Source organism: Erpetoichthys calabaricus, chromosome 4 (assembly GCF_900747795.2).
Source record: "Erpetoichthys calabaricus chromosome 4, fErpCal1.3, whole genome shotgun sequence".
Classification (NCBI taxonomy): Eukaryota; Metazoa; Chordata; class Cladistia; order Polypteriformes; family Polypteridae; genus Erpetoichthys; species Erpetoichthys calabaricus.
Genome location: NC_041397.2, coordinates 121,910,169 through 121,931,141, shown reverse-complemented (window position 1 = coordinate 121,931,141; position 20,973 = coordinate 121,910,169). Strand labels below are relative to the sequence as shown.

The 20,973-nt window shown below is 38.9% G+C and overlaps 1 protein-coding gene across 3 annotated transcripts in view; it reads right to left on the bottom strand.

The window, feature by feature from the left end:
- The window catches only part of dcaf6 (ddb1 and cul4 associated factor 6), a 235,989-nt gene that overhangs the window by 108,565 nt on the left and 106,451 nt on the right, over positions 1 to 20,973 (bottom strand). For all 3 annotated transcript variants that reach the window (XM_028799737.2, XM_051926116.1, XM_051926115.1), the window contains exons 4-7: positions 10,104 to 10,289; positions 9,881 to 9,994; positions 6,881 to 7,016; positions 1,684 to 1,895 (exon numbers count right to left, since the gene is read on the bottom strand). In XM_028799737.2, coding sequence (XP_028655570.1) covers positions 1,684 to 1,895; positions 6,881 to 7,016; positions 9,881 to 9,994; positions 10,104 to 10,289 — 648 coding nt within the window. The remainder of the gene's footprint in view (positions 1 to 1,683; positions 1,896 to 6,880; positions 7,017 to 9,880; positions 9,995 to 10,103; positions 10,290 to 20,973) is intronic.

Sequence of the window (20,973 nt, the reverse complement as noted above, 5' to 3'; positions counted from 1 at the left end):
GCTTCAGATGTACAACTAATATGAGAAGTAATATAATGAATACATATACACTCATAACAAAGGTAAACTAAAAAGATAAAAATCTTATACAGAATCCAGGACAAAAGTATTTATAACAAAATAACACATATAGAGAAATAATTATATATTAAAATAAACAATAAATGAATACATAAATCTAAAGCATTTATTTATTAATATGTATGTATTTATTCATTCCTTCAATTGTTAACAGGATGTATTTTCACGTTTAACAGAGGTCTCAATACACTAGACTATTTTCCACTGAGACAGGTTTTTCCTACTTTATTTTTTGATTTTCTTCAAGTGTCTATACACGCCTACCTGTTCTCAATAATAATCATAAGGAATTTAATTAATATAAAAAATCTTCATGACAATGTTTCTGCTTCACTTTTTGAGGGGACCGAAAAAATAATCAAATAACCTGCAGGTAATACCAGTGTTCTCTTTCCAAATAAGTTTTTGATGTCAATGTGTTTAACAGTAATTAGCCTAAAAGCAGTGTCTAAAGGAAGTTATCACTCCCTTTACAAAATTATCTTTTGTTGTATGACCCTCTAAAAATTAAAACAAAATAAACTGGACTTGCTCCATTTTTATGTACATACAGTAAACCACATTAGCCAAGTGAAAATAAACTAAAAAAAACGAATTAATGTTATTTGGATTATATAATATTATCAGAATAATTGAACACCCTTTTACAACTGCATTTGAAAACATGCTTAAGTATAACTAATCACCTTATAGGTCATGAAACAAACTAAATGCTTCCAACTTGTCATTGACTAAGGTGATTTTAGTGAGCTTTTTCCAAAGGATACCACAGTTTGGATGTTCATGTCAAATAAAAAAAAATCCATTTTGGGTGAAAAGGTGCTTCCAAAAAACTTTGACATAAAGTTGTGAAAAAGAACATGTCAGGAAATTAGCATAAAATGATTTGAAGGACTATAATTATCCCATAACGCACAGGTAAAAATATGACTGAGAAATGAATGGTGTATGGCACCACTCAAATCTTCTGTAGATCAGATCAGCCCTGTGAAATGGATGACTGAGCAAAAAGAAAACTAAACAAAAAGGCTATCAAAAGTCAGATCAATGGTAATATTGAAGAACCTATAGGAAAGGACTTTACAGCTAAGACTCTCTGTGATATATCTTGTATTTACCCAACATATCTTACCATACAAAGAACACCATTCATCCAGTAAAGCAGAGTGATAGGAGCACTTCACCTTCAGCGGGGACTGGGGCAATTAATTAAGATAAAAAAGAAGATGTATGGTGCAATAAACAGTAACATTCTTGAAGAAAGATTGTGGCCCTCAGTAGGGATGGTGAAAATGAGAAGATGTTTGACCATGACAATCATCCCAAAGACACTGACATAGCAAACACAAAGGACAGGAAGTGGCACAAACTGGACTTAAATCCCATTTAAACTCTTAGGAATTTCTTTGGAAAGTGCAATCCATCAATGACCAGCAGACAGTTTGAATTTAACTGTAAAAACTGTAAAATGTATTAAGAACTATAAACTGTATTAAGAAATACAAAATGTTAATTTAGTGGGTGTTTTCTTATCCATCATGGTAACAATACATAAATATAACTGGAAAAACATTTTATATTCACACAGAATATTAAACTAACCTCCTCTCTCTTATCCTCAGAAGGACATTTCAGCTCCCTTGCTTTATCATCTTTGGGATCAAAAAGGTAAATGTAATCTGAAGAGTAACTGACAAGAATCTCCTGGCCATCCATACTGTAGCACAAAGAAGTCACTCTGCAGGACTTGTTCGCAAGATGAGTAGGGACAAATCGTACACACATCCCTGTCATTCCTCTGCCCATATAATTGCCTACATATAAACAAAGTGTTAGATTTTATTTGGTAGTAATCAAAAAATCATAAAAAATAAGATTGCTAATGAATGCATATGCTAATTGACAATATTGCATGAATAAAAATGCTATACAAAATCTTCAAAAATTGTAACGATTTTTCAGGAACTATTATCGTAAAAAAATAGATCAGCAATGCATTGACTTCTACAGTTTACGTTATCTACAGACAGCATGTCAAAGTTGGTCTTTTTTGGCTTGGAACCAAGCCACAACAATTGTCTTCATTGGTGACCAAAGACTTTTCAGTTCAATGTTGTTTAACACAGTAGCTCAGGCATGGAGTTAAAAGGAGTTTTAAGGCGCCTTTTTAATACTACAAATACCCAGTATGTGGACTGTAACACCTGGGGAAATAAGACTATTGACTTACTGTATGCAAACGTTAAAGACGCATACAGCGCCATCCCACTGCCTGCGCTTGGGAAAGCAGATCATAACCTGGTTCTGCTTCAGCCTCACTACAAATCAAGAGTGAGGGTCCTACCTACAACCACACGATCATTCAGGAAGTGGTCCCCTGAGGCAGAGAAGGCTCTGAAAGAATGCTTTGGAACTACAGACTGGGATATCCTGCAGGGATCACATAGTGAGAACATTGAGGAGGTTGTTGACTGCACTACTGACTACATCAACTTCTGTATGGACATTGTAGTTCCAGTAAGAACTGTACGCTGCTATGCTAACAACAAGCCATGGATTACAAGTGACATCAAGGGCCTTTTGAACCAGAAGAAAAGGGCTTTTAAAGGCGGTGATCAGCATGAGCTCAAGCGCGTGCAGAAGGAACTTAGAGTCCAGCTCAGGGCGGCAAAGGAACAGTACAGGAGAAAGCTGGATCAGAAGTTGCAGAATAACAGCATGAAGGAAGTGTGGGATGGGATGAAGATCATCACTGGCTGCAGCTCGAAGCGGGGTGCCACCATCGAGAGAGATGTGAAGAGAGCAAACCAAATGAACAACTTCTTTAACAGGTTTGACCACCCTAACCCACTCTCACCTCGGAGTACTGTACCCTCCACACATCTTTCTGCTGATACCAGCATAGGAGAGACATCCCCACCCACAATTACAACAGCGCAGGTGAGCAGAGAGCTGAGGAGACTTCGTGCCAGCAAAGCAGCGGGTCCAGATGGAGTATCGCCACGACTGCTGAAGGCCTGTGCATTGGAGCTGGGGAGTCCTCTACAGCGCATCTTTAACCTGAGCCTGGAACAGGGGAGAGTCCCGAGGCTTTGGAAAACATCTTGCATCACCCCAGTCCCAAAGGTATCACGTCCTAATGAGCTGAATGACTTCCGGCCTGTTGCTCTGACGTCACATGTGATGAAGACCATGGAGAGGCTGCTGCTTCACCACCTGAGGCCACAAGTTCAACACACCCTCGACCCTCCGCAGTTCGCATATCAGGAGAAGGTGGGAGCGGAAGATGCCATCATCTATATGCTACACCGATCCCTCTCCCACTTGGACAGAGGCAGTGGTGCTGTAAGAATTATGTTTCTAGACTTCTCTAGCACCTTCAACACAATCCAACCTCTGCTCCTTAGGGACAAGCTGACAGAGATGGGAGTAGATTCATACCTGGTGGCATGGATCGTGGACTATCTTAAAGACAGACCTCAGTATGTGCATCTCGGGAACTGCATGTCTGACATTGTGGTCAGCAACACAGGAGCGCCACAGGGGACTGTACTTTCTCCGGTCTTGTTCAGCCTATATACATCGGACTTCCAATATAACTCTGAGTCCTGCCACGTGCAAAAGTTCGCTGACGACACTGCTATCGTGGGGTGGGCAGGAGGAGGAGTATAGGGAACTAATCAAGGACTTTGTTAAATGGTGCGACTCAAACCACCTACATCTGAACACCAGCAAAACCAAGGAGCTGGTGGTGGATTTTAGGAGGCCCAGACCTCTCATGGACCCCGTGATCATAAGAGGCGACTGTGTGCAGAGGGTGCAGACCTATAAATACCTGGGAGTGCAGCTGGATGATAAATTAGACTGGACTGCCAATACTGATGCTCTGTGTAAGAAAGGACAGAGCCGGTTATACTTCCTTAGAAGGCAGGCATCCTTCAACATCTGCAATAAGATGCTGCAGATGTTCTATCAGACAGTTGTAGCGAGCGTCCTCTTTAACGCGGTGGTATGCTGGGGAGGGAGCATTAAGAAGAAGAATGCCTCACGCCTGGACAAACTGGTGAGGAAGGCAGGCTCTATTGTTGGCATGGAGCTGGACAGCTTGACATCTGTGGCAGAGCAATGGGCACTGAGTAGGCTCCTGTCAATCATGGAGAATCCACTGCATCCACTAAACAGTGTCATCTCCAGACAGAACAGCAGCTTCAGCGACAGACTGCTGTCACTGTCCTGCTCCACTGACAGAGTGAGAAGATCGTTCCTCCCCCAAACTATGCGACTCTTCAATTCCACCCAGGGGGGTAAACGTTAACATTATTCAAAGTTATTGTCTGTTTTTACCTGACTTTTTAATACTCTTTAATTTAATATTTTTTTTTGTATCAGTTTGCTGCTGCTGGAGTATGTGAATTTCCCCTTGGGATTAATAAAGTATCTATCTATCTATCTATCTACAAATAAACTTTTCATTTCTTCCTTCTGAAAATCTTCATTTTAAATGGGATATCAACAACATGCAAATATTCATTAATTTAGACCATTACATAAAAATAGAGTGTTGAAGCCTTTCTTTGTAATATCAAGACACCAGTAATGGCGCACTTGACTTGAGCATTAATAGTTTTCATCCTCTTTCTCTGTACGTTTAGCATTCGTTTGCTCATACGTTGATGTGCTTGCTGCTCCCTGAGCAGCTCTTCTTTTCTCCACCCTAGCGGCCCACTTCTTCTCTTCTTTCATCGGCATCTTTTCGCATTAAAACTAATTAAGTCAATGTTTGTGCTGCAATTACTTAGTATGTTTTCCTTAATTTTTCACTTAAGCTGGCACTTAAGTCTTCAATCTGCCTCAAGAATGATTTAAGATATGAAGAGTTAGGGGAAGTGTCAGCGAAGGTGGTAGGGAATGAGAATGGTGCCCTTACGCATGCACCGCATGGCCGCCCTTTTGGCTGCTGCCGACAGTTGATTCAACAATAAAATAAAATAAAAATAAAAAGAGGAATAACCTTGGAGGTCAATCATCACCCGGAAAGTGGATAGTAGACATCACATAGTATATGTGTACCAAATTTTAGGTGAATAGTTCAAACGGTTTGCGAGCTACAGGTGATTTAAAATCCTGTACAGACAAATGAACAGCCACGGTAGCGTATTATATAAGAAGATAAAGCAGGAATCGATGCTGAAAGGGGCTCCATTCCATTGTAAATTCTATTCATTTATACAGGGCAATTTAGTAAAAAAAATCCACACAAACAAGTGGAGAGTACACATAAACTCCTCAAAGATAATGACCGCAATGCCATGCAAATCCAAAATTCTAAAACTTTGTGATACAGAAGTGGTACTCACTGCCCTTATATGTAGTATTTATGGTTTACAGTGCATGTCCCTGTGTTATCATGCTTTAATTGCTGCTGGGATAATCTAGATCAACTAGTGTATTTATGAAAGGCTGTCTAAGTGCCAATAATAGAAAAAGATGTGTAACATCTTTAGAGTCATTCATCCTTTTCTAAGCATCATCTCTCTCTGCCACATCCTTTCTTCTTTAATGACTAAACTCTTCCAAGACTAAACTGTCACTACACAATAATGGATTACTTCTCACTTCTTCATTCACATCTATATATATATATATATATATATATATATATATATATATATATATATATATATATATATATATATATATATATATATATATATATAAAATTGGATTAGGAGGATTTATAGATTAAGAAAAAAAATGACAACAGTTCGAAAGGTTAAACAAGTTCAAGGCAGAAATAACAATAAAGTAAGTTTACTAAAGTGATTTAACCATCCAACATCATTAAGTTCCTATTGTTTCTCCTGTATTTTATATATAGTATGGAAAATCCAAGAATGTCACAAGAAACAGAGTATTACAGCAGTCAGAATCTTGCAGCAAGTGCTTTTAAAACAGAAAAAAATCTATTGATAATTTGCTGGATTCACTATCGATCATAATGCATTAAAACACTTTGAAAAAACTATTAACATTATTGTTGGAAAATAATGGTTAATTACATGATTGGGGAAACAGAACAGGTTGTTTTGTGGCCTAGCGGGTAAGATTTTGGACTTCTAAATCACAAGGCTGCTGGTCTAGTCCCCAACAGAAATTCATTTAACTTAATAGTAAAATATGGAAAGGTCTTTCTTGGGATGAAGTTCACTATTGAAACACTATATATAATAATAACCATGAGTAAGATGATGACTTGAACTATATTGTTAAAATACAGCATGGGAATTGTACTAATTTAATTCTTGACTGGAATAAGTACAAAGATGACTAATAGCTTTAAATGATAAATGAAATGTCATAATCTTTAGGAGAAAAAAGTACCTTAGAAGCAGAGTGATAAAAATCACAGGCCTCTCCACCCATAATGTGTGCATATTTTTCCTTGGTTGAATTTAAGGTAAATGGTCATGATTTTCTGTGTATTAATACCAAAAAGTACTCTCATATAGGTGTGCTGAAAAAAAGCACAGTGTGAAATGACAAATTTTTTACAGAAATTACCAGAAAAGAGACATTTCTGGTATAGTGTTGTGCTGGGGGAAAATCTCAAAAATCAACTTGGTGGGTTACAGGGTAGGCTGGCTAAGCATGGCTCAGGCCATGCTGCTATAAGGATTCTTGGGATGAAAGTTCTACATATTTTCATGTACATTACATTAATGCAAAGGTTGGCAAAATTAATGAAGTATTTTATATACAAAAGGATTGGGCAGCAGATACAAAAATCAACTATACTTGCCTGTGGCTCGTGTTCCTAACATTCTTCTGTCGTAGATTCTAATAGAGCTATCAGAGCAGCCAACAGCCAGGTAATAAGGAACCAAAGGACTAATAGAGATCGAGGTAGCAGCTCTCCGGCAGTTAATAAGAATATCCTGTCCAAAAAGTGTCCAAAGTTTTTAATGTAATAAAATGTTTTTCCTAAAATTTTAATAACTTATTAAAAAACAGAACATAGGAGACAACTTTAAATAGGTGCCATGGCACTTAACAAAAAATAAAAAAAAAAAATCAATAAATTGTTAAACATATGATGAGACACAGAATTAAAAATAAAAATGTTAAACAAAAAAAAACTCAAAAATTACAAAAGAGAATATATCCATTCATATTTATGTTTACCACTCAAAACTGTAAATGCTAAACCATAAAATAATATTTATTGGGGGACTGCATAACTGACAATCTAGAAAAAGATGAGCTTTAAACGTAACATCCATATGGATGGCATGTGTAACGTAATTACAATTATAAGTCTTCTTTTATCTGATTTTCTGTACTTTATTGTATAATATGTGTCATCAATACTTAAGTGATGGCCAAGACAGGCACATCATGTGGCGCTAGAAGATTTTTTGGATACTTTGGCTACTGACAATCCAGACATCAATGAAGTTAAGACTGCAATGCCAGGAAAATCATGTCTTTTAAAAGAGGTATGCATTGCACATAATTTTAAACTCTTTTCTCTGTGTCTTATATTAACACATAACAATTCTTATATTTTGACCCATAACAGGATCTCACAGAGAAATGGCAACAATATAAACGGACCCCAGCATTAGACTATCACACATTACCACCGAAAGTGCACTGCAGATTGTCTAGTTAAGTCTTGAGTATTAATTTGGCACAAGCCTTGAAAAAGTACAATATAAATTGTGAGAGGGGGCAGGTGGGGTGGGGTGTTGTAAGATGTACTAAAATACAAAAAGAAAAATTCCAGTAAATGCAACATCATCATCATCATTTTGTTTTGCTTATCCTGATGAGGGTCATGAAAGCAACTCATTGATGCTGACCCAGTCGCCTTATCCTCGATTCTTCCTTCAACCCACTCTCCACAAACACAAAGGCCAAATGGCAAATAGAAGTAGCCGAGATCCCCATACTCTTGAAGCACCACTAACAAAGTACAAAATATTTTCAGACAAGCTTAGGGTCAAGAGATGCTGGTGCCTATCCAAGCAGCAAGGCACAATGCACACAACAGTACCAGGCAATGGTAAAGAAAGATCTAAAATGTCACTACTTGGTGGGTACGCACTTCACAGTGGCAGAACATCAGCTGGATAGATCCAGGATATTTCTAAATGATAGAAACAGCATGCAGACAAAGATGTTTGGGATAATTTCAACTTTCCAAAAAAACAAACAAAAAAAATAGTGAGGTTGACCAGTGAAAAAGTGGACGTCAATGTAACATTGGCAAGAAGGGGAGACAAAGGTAATGTATAGAAGATATTTAAGTGAAGCTAAAACACAAAGAGTATTTGATATTTGCAAATGAGTTTTGCCTCTTGGTGTCAACTGACAATGATTTCTAACATACCCTCAAAACAGTCTGCAAACAAGAGGAACAAGTTTTAGATGAAATTCAGCACCTCCTTTGTTCACAAATGAGGATAAAAGATCATGTGCCTGACCAAAGGATCATTGTAACGACAGCAGTTCTGTATGCACGATACCAAGCAGAGGTTATGAAATGGGAGATAAAGCCTCAGAAAATGTTTACATTTTTTAGTTAGTTTAATAACTATCACTTCTTCCAAAATTTACTGGCATTGTGTGATTACTACTGACTACCAAATGTTGTGAACTACATTAATTGCCGCCAGCAGCCCTGATGACATAATGCAAATTAACTTTTCAACATCAATATTCATTTCAATGAATAGCTCTGTATAGTGCACTTGTTCATACAAAGCCCACTCTACATAAGTACATACATTGAGGCATAATACAAGTTGCAGCGTGAACAATGCACACTAAGCAGCAGTAAGCTAACTTGTAGAACGCATGTAGAATCTGACTGATACTGATCTGACTGATTGAAATTTGACTTAGCCTGAACTCTCTTACAAAGAATACTTAGATCAAACTGTTAAAATCCACATGTACTAAGTTAGCAGAGATCAATACAAATTCAGTTTGCTGAATCATAAAAAAAATATTTCTACAATGTATTAGTTAAAGGGGCATGCCTATGTATCTAATGCATTTAAATTTTGAAAATTTCTAAGAAATGGTCTATTTTATTTTCTTCAATTAAATATTGATTGTTATAAAATGTTAAATGGTGGAAAAGGTATGATTTGTCCACAGATTTTTTTTAGATTTACTTTTTTATATTTAAATGTTGAAAGTTTTCTTTATATATTTTGCTAATTGCTAGGAGTGTAGACAACAGAGTGAGAAATTACTCTTAAGCTATCAGATGCGTAACTGTATTTTAATTTTTTTGAGGAGGTCTATATATAGGAAAATGCATATGATGAAAAGTACTGTTTACCTAACAAAAAAAGTACTTAAGAAAATACTATATCTCAAAATGTCAAATGCCCTGCACCCAAATGAAAAAACTCTACATTATCAACAAGCATGCATAAATTTCCTGTTTGGAAATAAATAGGGAAGGATTTGGTAAGACAAACAAAAAAGTTTGTAAAAATAGTTTGAGCTATATTTTAATGAAAATGGAAAAATAAAGGTTTTATTTTGAAACAATTAATTCAAAACAATGCTTAAAAAAGAGAAACACCATATTTTTCATCAAAAAAGGATGCCAATACTATTGTATTTCTGGAGCATAGTGTTTGATGCAACTTTCTCTGGCACATAACACCACACAAACATAATATTTAAAACGTTTGTACAATACACCAAGAGAAATCCTAGACCACTGCATAAAATAATGATGTTAATTTTTTCAAGAAAAAGACTGTATAGAATAACTTACATCTTTACACTCCTCTTTAGTGCAACTTGTTTTCATTCTAACATCAAACCAACGCACAGTGCCATCCTCTCCACAAGATAAAAAAGTATAAGGGTCATTGGGCACTGTAATGATCTGTGTAGGATATAGATAAAGGAACACTATTATTATTAATTATACTCATTACAAAAAAAGTGCTACATAATGTTAATTTTACTAAAACATAGTAAGTATATTAACTTACTTCATATGCTGTTCCATAATGGCAAGTAAACTGGCATTCTCTGTTAATTTCAGGGCTTTTCTCAATATTTGTATAAAATATGATTCCATCACCTGAGCAAGAAACAATCTGTTGATCATTGGTATGAGGCAAGAACTTTGCACTAAAAATATTAGCTCTGTGACCTGAGCGGATGGTTGTCTTCACCTGCAACAAAACAAATAAATAAATAAATGCATACATAGGAACAAATAAGCACAAGCCAAGGCACAAAATATCTCTGAATGTTTACATAATTGATGATCTGCAATAGTACTAAGATGACCACCATTCCAAACAAGGATGGAGTGAGAAGAAGCATTATTACTAGGGCAGCATGGTCACTGCCAACCAAAGAAAGGAGACATACAACTCCTAGATCAGCAATATCTTTCTTTTTTCAAATGCACATATGTAGATGTTTGAAACAAAATGTTGTCATGGTCAAGTATATTGTCTTTTTGAGTATAGGTAACTTAAGCTTTACATCCTCAATCACTAATTCCAATAACTTTTACAGCATCAGTAACATGCTCTGTGTTGAGGACTATTGGAGGTGAGAGCAGAAAAACTGGCCAAGATCTTTGGACTATGAATGTGCAAAGTAATCAAAGCTTGCAGTAGCCTTATCAACATTCCTTTCATCTGTCTGTGAGTATCTATTTCTTTATCCTCCTCAGCTGTTGTCATATATACAGAAGAACAACCCTCTCTAGTCTCTGGCATAAATCCTGCAGTCTAACTGATGTTGTCCCTCCCACAGAGCCAGCTTCATCTTTAATAACAAAGAAATTAAATAATTAACAGGACTACAACTATGTATCATGGCTAACTACACAGTGACACACAATGCCTATACAGCTATATTATATTATTGCATTTGCTTCCATAGAAAATTTCTTCATATCCTGCAGTCATCATAATAAACCTGGCCATGAAAAATACCTGCAAACCTAAATCTTATCATCACACTGCAGCCCAACAATATTGCACATACCTGTTGCTGTCTTTCCTTTGCTACCTCCTGATCCTGCCTCATCAGCATCACTGGACTGACTCTCTGTGGCTGCTAGTTGGAGCAGAACTATGAAACACAGACAGAAATTTTGTTCTTCCTGGGCATTCACAGCAAGTAGCCTTTCGGTTGCTTAACACTTGCATCATAAATTCACTAAACATTTTCCCTTTTTCAATAGACTATGTGTAGCATAATTTGTAAATCCTAAAGCTACCTATGACAGCTAGGTAGCAGCTACTCGTGTTGGCCACTTATTAGTTAAGTAACATTAACTGTGTCGTCAAGTGAAGCACTGCACATTAATGTCAGCTAGACCAATGTTTCTCAGGTTTTTATGGTTTTGGGATCCAGTTTAACCTTTTTAATTTCAACATCAACAAACAGGCAACAACTGAAGAGTGAAGGCTCCTACCAGTTGGTTAAAAAAGCATGAGTACAAGAGTGGGGAGAGATGCTCCTTTGTGAACTGAGTGCAGTTATAAATGGAGAAAAATATCACTCTGCACTGTCAATCACTTCAGTTAGCTGAAACAGCCACTCATGACCCACCGATGGCAACCAGCAATCTATCGAGAATCACTAGATACAGTGTATTAATAAAACTAGAAACTTAGTGAGGTTTAGACAATATGATAGGACTGTAAAGCCAATCACATTGGCTCCTTTACCTAGCGAGCTACTTTGTTGTCACGTAATGCTACTAAAGCCATGAACCAATGCAATGTTGTAAATTTAACAAATGACAACTTTCCTTGTCTGTTCTAAATAAAGCGGATACTTTCCTACATTACACTGCATCTTCCTCCAGCACAGTTTTTTTCACTTAATCCTTGTTTTCCCAGCACTACCTTTCTTTTTTTTTTTTTTTTTTTTAAACTTTGGTGTCCATTGTAAAATGACTAAATGCAATGAGCAGGTTAAGAAAATGGATGGAAGGATGGTTGGATAGTTTCAATTTTACTTCTGTGGGGTTGTACCATTTTTGCCATAGAAGGGGTACTTCCACCCAAATTAGGGTTATATCACTTGGGCAGGGGGCTGTTTTTTATAGATTTACTAAATGCATGTTAATACTTTTATGAGAATTTGTAAGTTTAAGGGTGTGCGTGGCAGCTCATCTGGCCCAGAAATGTCACTGGCCCACTGGGAAATCTCATGATGGCCACTTTGTTCCCGATTCCAAGACTATATTGACAAATATTTAACAACAAAAGCCAAGCATTTGAATTAAAATAATAACTACATGCTATTTAAAGTACACAAAAAGAAGCACATTTCAGGAGAATCACCACACTGTTTTTTCATCAGTTTATATCAACTACCCATTGTCACTTCTTAAGGAACTGGCCGCCAAGTCAGGAATATCTCAACCAAGCTTCACTCTATCATGCCTGCTGTGCTGAAAGCCATTAGCTGAGTGAAAAGGCGTTATATCCAGTTTTTGTCCTCATAGATAGATAGATAGATAGATAGATAGATAGATAGATAGATAGATAGATAGATAGATAGATAGATAGATAGATAGATAGATAGATAGATAGATAGATAGATAGATAGATAGATAGATAGATAGATAGATAGATAGATAGATAGATAGATAGATAGATAGAGATACTTTATTAATCCCAGGGGAAAATTCACATACTCCAGCAGCAAAAAATATTAAATTAAAGAGTAATAAAAAATGCAGGTAAAAAACAGACAATAACTTGAATAATGTTCAACGTTTACCCCCTCTGGTGGAATTGAAGAGTCGCATAGTTTGGGAGAGGAATGATCTTCTCAGTCTGTCAGTGGAGCAGGACAGTGACAGCAGTCTGTCGCTGAAACTGCTCCTCTGTCTGGAGATGACACTGTTTAATGGATGTAGTGGATTCTCTATAATTGATAGGAGCCTGCTGAGTGCCCGTTGCTCTGCTACAGATGTCAGCATGAGCAGAACATTTCTGCATAGTTCTATATATATTTGTAAATAAAACTGTGCTTTTTTAATTTGTGAACAGGAGATGCCAAAAGGTTTTGATAAATTAATTAGAAAGATCATTTATATTCTAAGCCAGGGGTGCCCACACTTTTTCGGCTTGCAAGCTACTTTTAAAATGACCAGGTCGAAACGACCTACCTACATTAAAAATGCTACATACAGTAATCCCTCGCTATATCGCGCTTTGCCTTTCGCGGCTTCACTCTATCGCGGATTTTATATGTAAGCATATTTAAATATATATCGCGGATTTTTTGCTGGTTCGCGGATTTCTGCAGACAATGGGTCTTTTAATTTCTGGTACATGCTTCCTCAGTTGGTTTGCCCAGTTGATTTCATACAAGGGACGCTATTGGCAGATGGCTGAGAAGCTACCCAACTTACTTTTCTTTCTCTCTTGCGCTGACATTCTCTGATCCTGACGTAGGGGGATTGAGCAGGGGGGCTGTTCGCACACCTAGACGATACGGACGCTTGTCTAAAAATGCTGAAAGGTTATCTTCACGTTGCTCCCTTCTGTGCAGCTGCTTCGCATACTTAAACGCTCGAAGGTCACGTATTGATTTTTGATTGTTTGTTTTTCTCTGCTCCTGATGGAGGGGGTGTGAGCTGCTGCCTTCAACAGCTTGGTGCCCCAGTGCTTCGCATACTTAAAAGCCAAACAGCCCTATTGATTTTTAACTGTTTGCTTTGTTCTCTCTCTCTCTCTCTCTCTCTCTGACACGCACTCCTTTGAAGATTTTGTTATGTTACAGCCTTATTCCAAAATGGATTAAATTCATTTTTTTCCTCAGAATTCTACACACAACACCCCATAATGACAACGTGAAAAAAGTTTACTTGAGATTTTTGCAAATTTATTAAAAATAAAAAAACTGAGAAAGCACATGTACATAAGTATTCACAGCCTTTGCCATGAAGCTCAAAATTGAGCTCAGGTGCATCCTGTTTCCCCTGATCATCCTTGAGATGTTTCTACAGCTTAATTGGAGTCCACCTATGGTAAATTCAGTTGACTGGACATGATTTGGAAAGGCACACACCTGTCTGTATAAGGTCCCACAGTTGACAGTTCATGTCAGAGCACAAACCAAGCATGAAGTCAAAGGAATTATCTGTAGACCTTCGAGACAACATTGTCTCGAGGCACAAATCTGGGGAAGGTTACAGAAAAATTTCTGCTGCTTTGAAGGTCCCAATGAGCACAGTGATCTCCATCATCCATAAGTGGAAGAAGTTCAAAACCACCAGGACTCTTCCTAGAGCTGGCCGGCCATCTAAACTGAGCGATCGGGGGAGAAGGGCCTTAGTCAGGGAGGTGACCAAGAACCCGATGGTCACTCTGTCAGAGCTCCAGAGGTCCTCTGTGGAGAGAGGAGAACCTTCCAGAAGGACAACCATCTCTGCAGCAATCCACCAATCAGGCCTGTATGGTAGAGTGGCCAGACGGAAGCCACTCCTTAGTAAAAGGCACATGGCAGCCCGCCTGGAGTTTGCCAAAAGGCACCTGAAGGACTCTCAGACCATGAGAAAGAAAATTCTCTGGTCTGATGAGACAAAGATTGAACTCTTTGGTGTGAATGCCAGGCGTCACGTTTGGAGGAAACCAGGCACCGCTCAGCACCAGGCCAATACCATCCCTACAGTGAAGCATGGTGGTGGCAGCATCATGCTGTGGGGATGTTTTTCAGTGGCAGGAACTGGGAGACTAGTCAGGATAAAGGGAAAGATGACTGCAGCAATGTACAGTGACATCCTGGATGAAAACCTGCTCCAGAGCACTCTTGACCTCAGACTGGGGCGATGGTTCATCTTTCAGCAGGACAACGACCCTAAGCACACAGCCGAGATATCAAAGCAGTGGCTTCAGGACAACTCTGTGAATGTCCTTGAGTGGTCCAGCCAGAGCCCAGACTTGAATCCGGTTGAACATCTCTGGAGAGATCTTAAAATGGCTGTGCACCGATGCTTCCCATCCAACCTGATGGAGCTTGAGAGGTGCTGCAAAGAGGAATGGGCGAAACTGGCCAAGGATAGGTGTGCCAAGTTTGTGGCATCATATTCAAAAAGACTTGAGTCTGTAATTGCTGCCAAAGGTGCATCAAGAAAGTATTGAGCAAAGGCTGTGAATACTTATGTACATGTGATTTCTCAGTTTTTTTATTTTTAATAAATTTGCAAAAACCTCAAGTAAACATTTTTCACATTGTCATTATGGGGTGTTGTGTGTAGAATTCTGAGGAAAAAAATGAATGTAATCCATTTTGGAATAAGGCTGTAACATAACAATATGTGGAAAAAGTGATGCGCTGTGAATACTTTCCGGATGCACTGTATATACTGAGTATACTTTATACATAAAATAAATGTTGTCATATCTTGCATAACTGAATAACCTTTATGGCACTATAAAAGTTCAATACATTTATGGTCACTACAGTATTTGGATTTAATAATCTTCATGTGGGAAAAGGCTGACTCGCATAAATAAGTAGAGCCGAATAATGCAGTCAAGGAGGTAGCACATTTCCTCATGTTTGGGTACTTTTCCTCTGTGAGTAAGTTCCAAAACTGTCCAAGAGCCCTGGACTTCAGCTGAATGTCATCCTGTAGTGTCAAAATCTCATCCTCCACTGTAGAGGAGTTTTAGTTGAAACAGTGTTGCAATTTTTGATGCGGGTGAATCACCCTCAACATCTTCCCTAAATGGATAGCACTTAAATGTAGCGATTGGCTCAAGTAAAGTTGAGTCTTGAAACCGTCTGTCAAAGTCTGAAAGGCAATTTTCAATCTGCTCTGTGTAGCGTATGCTGTCAAGTTGCGCACACATCTTCCATTGCGTCTCCAGCTCTGACGCGAGGTTTTGGATGTTCCCCAAATCAAGGAGCTGCAGCTATGAGGATGTATGTTGCATTTTTCGTTTGAAAGCATTAACTGAGCTAGTCATATTGACCAAGGTGTTCTCATTTCCTTGCTGCTGTAAATTAAGCTCATTCAACATGTTGGTCAGATCTGGAAAAAAATGCCAAGTCTAGCAGCCATTGATCGTTATTAAGTTGCTTGTATTCTGCATGTTTAATGACAAGGAGAAACTCCTTTTTCTCTGGCCAGGGGTCTTGAAATCTCAGCAGGAATTTCTCCCTAGCCATCTGTCTCAACAAAGGCCTCTTTTTATCATCTCTACATCTTGGAAGGACTTCTTATGCTTAATGATCAAGTGACTCACCCAGAACGATGCTTCTGTGTGTCTGCCTTTGCTTTAGAATTCAGCCGAGTGAAAAATGACGACTGTCCTATTAACTGTGATTTTAGTTCCCTCTCCTTTCTCTTTCTCAGATCACTTTTCGTAAGGAAGTCAGTTTCGTAGTGTTTATGAACAGTTCGAAAGTGCCTTTCCACATTTTCCTTCTTTGGAATAGCAATAATAGATTGACAGATCAGACAAACTCACTTCGATTGTGACATTGTGAGAAAAACAATCCTCTTCCAATTCCACATCCAGCCCATACCCTCCCCAAACAAATTTTTTTTTAAAATCCCTTCTTTAGTCAATATAAATTGGAAGGCTAACTAGATCACAGCCAGAGTTTTGCAGTAGTTTGTGCGTTTGATCGTGCGTAAAGATGACCAGTGTGTTAGAAGAAAAGAGATCTCAGACTGGCCGCCCTGTATGTCAATCAAGTGGCAAATGCCATAGGGAGGATATCTGATAGACTAACGTTTAAAAAAAATTTTTTTTTGAATGCAACGCGATCTACCTGCAATACCTTTGCGACCTACCGGGCAATCGAGATCGACACATTGGGCACCCCTGTACTAAGCACTAGCCTGAACCCTGAAGGCAGTAGAGGAGATAAGGACTTTGGATAAATTGTGGTTTATAATAAACAGCATCTTACATCATCTGCATGACACTTTGCTCGAAATGTACAGTGGCATAGTACACCATATATTCAAAAGCCTTTTTTTATCACCTGCTATTAGATGTTAGATGTCACAAAATTACCTTTAGACAATATGGTTAAACTAATAATATGTTAAATTTAGTTTATGGACATTTTTATTTATTTCTATTTATTTATTTTACTTTTCCACCTTACTTAAATTCTGTTTATTTTTTTGTGTGACAGCTACTATAACATAAGAAATTGCCTTTGGCATCAATAAAGTCAATTCCAAAAACGAACAACACACAAATTTATGCTAGATTACATTGATCTTTTTTCTCATGCACAAAAAGAAACACCATGGTTTCTACTTCCTTCATTCTTATCTAAAGAATTAACCAGGAAACATTATTTGTTCTGGACTGGCTTTAAAAACATTCTAGTCAGAATAGTCAACTGGTTAGATGAGAGAATTTATTAGCTAGTAATAAAGGTTCTACTAGAGCTGATTTCTTCACAGCTACTCTGCACTAGTTCACCCCTTACATGCAACTGGGGTGTGTGTGTGTGTGTTTGAGAAGCTGCCTCGATCTTTCTTACTGAATCTAGGAAGAGAAATTTATAACAGCTAAAAACTTATACTTCACATAGGTTATTACTCTTCAGTTACAGTAATATCAATAACCAGAACACATTAGCTGGCTTTATCCTAACTAACAAGTTACAGGTATTAATCATCTGAACACAGTATAGCATCAGTGCATGTAGTATCCATGGTCCCTATTGGCAATAGAGCCTGACCTATTAAGAAAAATACCAGTTAAACCAATAAAGTTTTATTTTTCAGCCTTATCTCCATGTTAACATAAACAAAGATTTTCTACATCATTCAAATAAAAACGTTTGTTTTGCTTGTGCAACCACTTTTTTCAGATGATTTGATATCTTCATCATTGGCACAGTACATCTCATAGTGTTAACAATTCAGGGAAACAGGTAGTGGTCACATAACAGAGAATACTAGAAAGAGTGTCATCTTTTCTAAATCCATGGTTTGTCACACATGTGAGCATGGGAGGCAGCTAAAGGGCTCAAATGAAGGTAATTCCATGCACCCTTTTGCTCTGCCCTTTCTTAAGCAGATCAGTTACAGGGAATTCACATAGCCCCGATGGCATCACTTCCGTTTCCAGGACCTGATGATGTTGCTTCCGGTCAAGGGTCCGATGACATCACTTCCAGTTCTGACCTGATGACCTAATTTCTGGTTCCAACTCTGCTGACCTCACTATAAAACCACCATTTTATTTCATACAAGTCAGTTCTGTTTTGACCACAGTGTGACAACAACTGCTTGAATCCTTAGTATTTGTCAAACTCAACCTACATTATATGGGGTGGGTACCCCAAACCTTTTTGTGGCGCTTGCCTTTTCATTTGACAACTAATGTAGTCAGCAAGATGAATAGCTCCATGATGTACCAGGAGCAGGAACTGAAGCATATCCTGGAGGATCCAACTTCTGCTAACATCCAGGTCAGAAAGTACCATACCCCAGTTTCCGAGTAGCAGATGCGTCCTGAAATTTAGAAAGACCAGGTGCAAACTCTGTCCCCAGTACACATAACCGGGTAAAATAGATACCATGGGAAGTGTGCGGGATGGACTAACAGGATTGGGCTGGTCCAGATGGGGGAGGCTCAAGGAGCCTATTATGCACTCTAAGAGGAGAGGGCCACCCTCCCCACAAAGGCAGAGACCTTTGCTAAATATGGGGGAGCCCCAGACCAGCAGGTGAAGTTATGGCAGTGGAGATTTGACACAGAGAGGGCAACCCACTTACAGGCATTCTCGGTATAGGCAAAGGCCAGATGAGAGCAACACCCGCCAAGTAGTAGAGCAAATCGCCTGCTATTTTTTGTTAAAGGCCCTCCCAGAATATATTACCCAGCAGGTCTGGAAACAACCGTTTAATAATATGATCAACCTAATCACGATCATTAAAGAGCTTAGGGTGGCTTCGTAATCTGGGAGGGCAAAACCATCCCTTAATCAAACCCGGACAAAGCATGCCCCAAATTACAGGCCCAACCATCCCCGGATTAGTAGGCACACTATCTACTGGGTGACAAGGGGAAATGCAGACAGACAGGGGAGGAAGAGTGTTGTGCACTTACGAATTCCCAGATATTTCCATATACAGGAGCGGTAATTGTTAATGGACATAAAACCACGGCCTTGCTCGACACCAGCAGCAACATCTCCATCGTGGCTCGACAATATGTGTTACAGCAACAGTAGCTAAAAATTTTGACCAGTCTAACCTTCATCCACGAAGAAACCCGCTGGTACAAGTCTGCCTCATGTTTTGCCAATTATGAAGGATTGCAAAAAAGTTTGACCATAGTGGTCTCTCCAAACCCACCATTCCCGGTGATTCTGGAGCGGGACTGGTCTAAAAGTAAAAGTGGTTTCACACCATCCACTCCTAAACCAATTTTGGGCCTAGTAATGGGCAGAGAAAACACGTCCCAAGCTGCCTCCACTGCATGTAAACAGCCGACGGAGAGAGAAGATGTAGCAACTCAGTGTGACGTGGTGATCCCCAGGCTGTCCCAGACTTAAACGTAATCACCAGTCACCTCGGTGGTACTGAATGAAACCGAACCCCTTGAGGTCATCCCTGACCCACTCTCCCAGCTACAGTACATTATCAGTTCAGAGAAACACCGGCTTCAATTAAAAGGGAACAATGGAATGAAAATTCCCTTAAATTTGCAAAAAAATTATGTAGTTCTTGTCAATGGCCAACACACACATCACCCCATGCCACAGGGCCCTCACTTTGTCTTAGAAAATTACCTTTTGTATCAGGCAGCAGAGCATGAAGGAGAGGTGCGGAAGTTGCTGCTAGAATTAGCACACACCCACATCCTACGAGGCCATTTGGGCACCAAAAGGACTCTTGAACAGATAAAGCTTTGATTTTATTGGGCAGAAATTAATAAGGAGGTTCTTCGCTTTTGCACGTCCGGAGTGTCAATTGCGCCAAATTCCTAGGAGAGCTCATGCTTCTCTGGTTCCCATTCCCCTTATTGATGTCCCATTTGAAAGAATTGAGGTCAAAACTTAGTAGGACCCCTGGAACGCTCAGCTAGAGCACAAAAATATATTTTAGTCCTAGTCGATTATGCTACCTGGTATCCGTTGTGCACATCTATTCATAAAGCCAGCTCAAGGGTCAGGGGTCTTTGCGCGAGTCGACATCCCTAAAGAAGTCCTGACAGACCAAGGGACGCCTTTCACCTCAGAGACGTTCAAGGAAACAGTGAAGTTACTTAAAATAAAGCATCTAAAGACCATGGTATATCATCCTCAAACCAATGGTCTAGTGGAGAGGTTTGATCAAACTCTCAAGCAAATGCTTTGTAAGGTGGTCAGAGAGGATTGGAGGAACTGGGATAATATAACTTCAGTTCAGATTTGAATCCCAAACACAGACAGGAGCTGGAGCTAGTTATCCTGTCTGTCCTGGAGGTAGTGAGAGAAAAGCCTGGAAGGACGTCTGTCACTGTCCACAACACCGTGACAGAACCCGGGGTTATAGTTCGAGAACACACATATCACCTATCCAAGACAAAAGGAGCTGAAGTGGAACTTGAGATCAAGCGCATGCTGGAACAAAGAGTAACAGAAGAAAGTAATAGTCCCTGGTCCAGCCCTATCTTCTTGGTCGCTAAGCCTGACAGGAGTTGGAGGTTTTGCAATGACATCCGTCGACTTAATCAAGTCTCCCACATTGATGCCGATCCGATGCCACAAGTAGATGACCTCCTCGAGAGACTAGGACAGGCTAAATATTTGACCACTCTTGAAATGACGAAGGGGTACTGGAAGATTCCTTTAACAAACACCAAAAAAGTTAAGACTGCATTTAGCACCCTTAGCGGTCACTGGTCACTG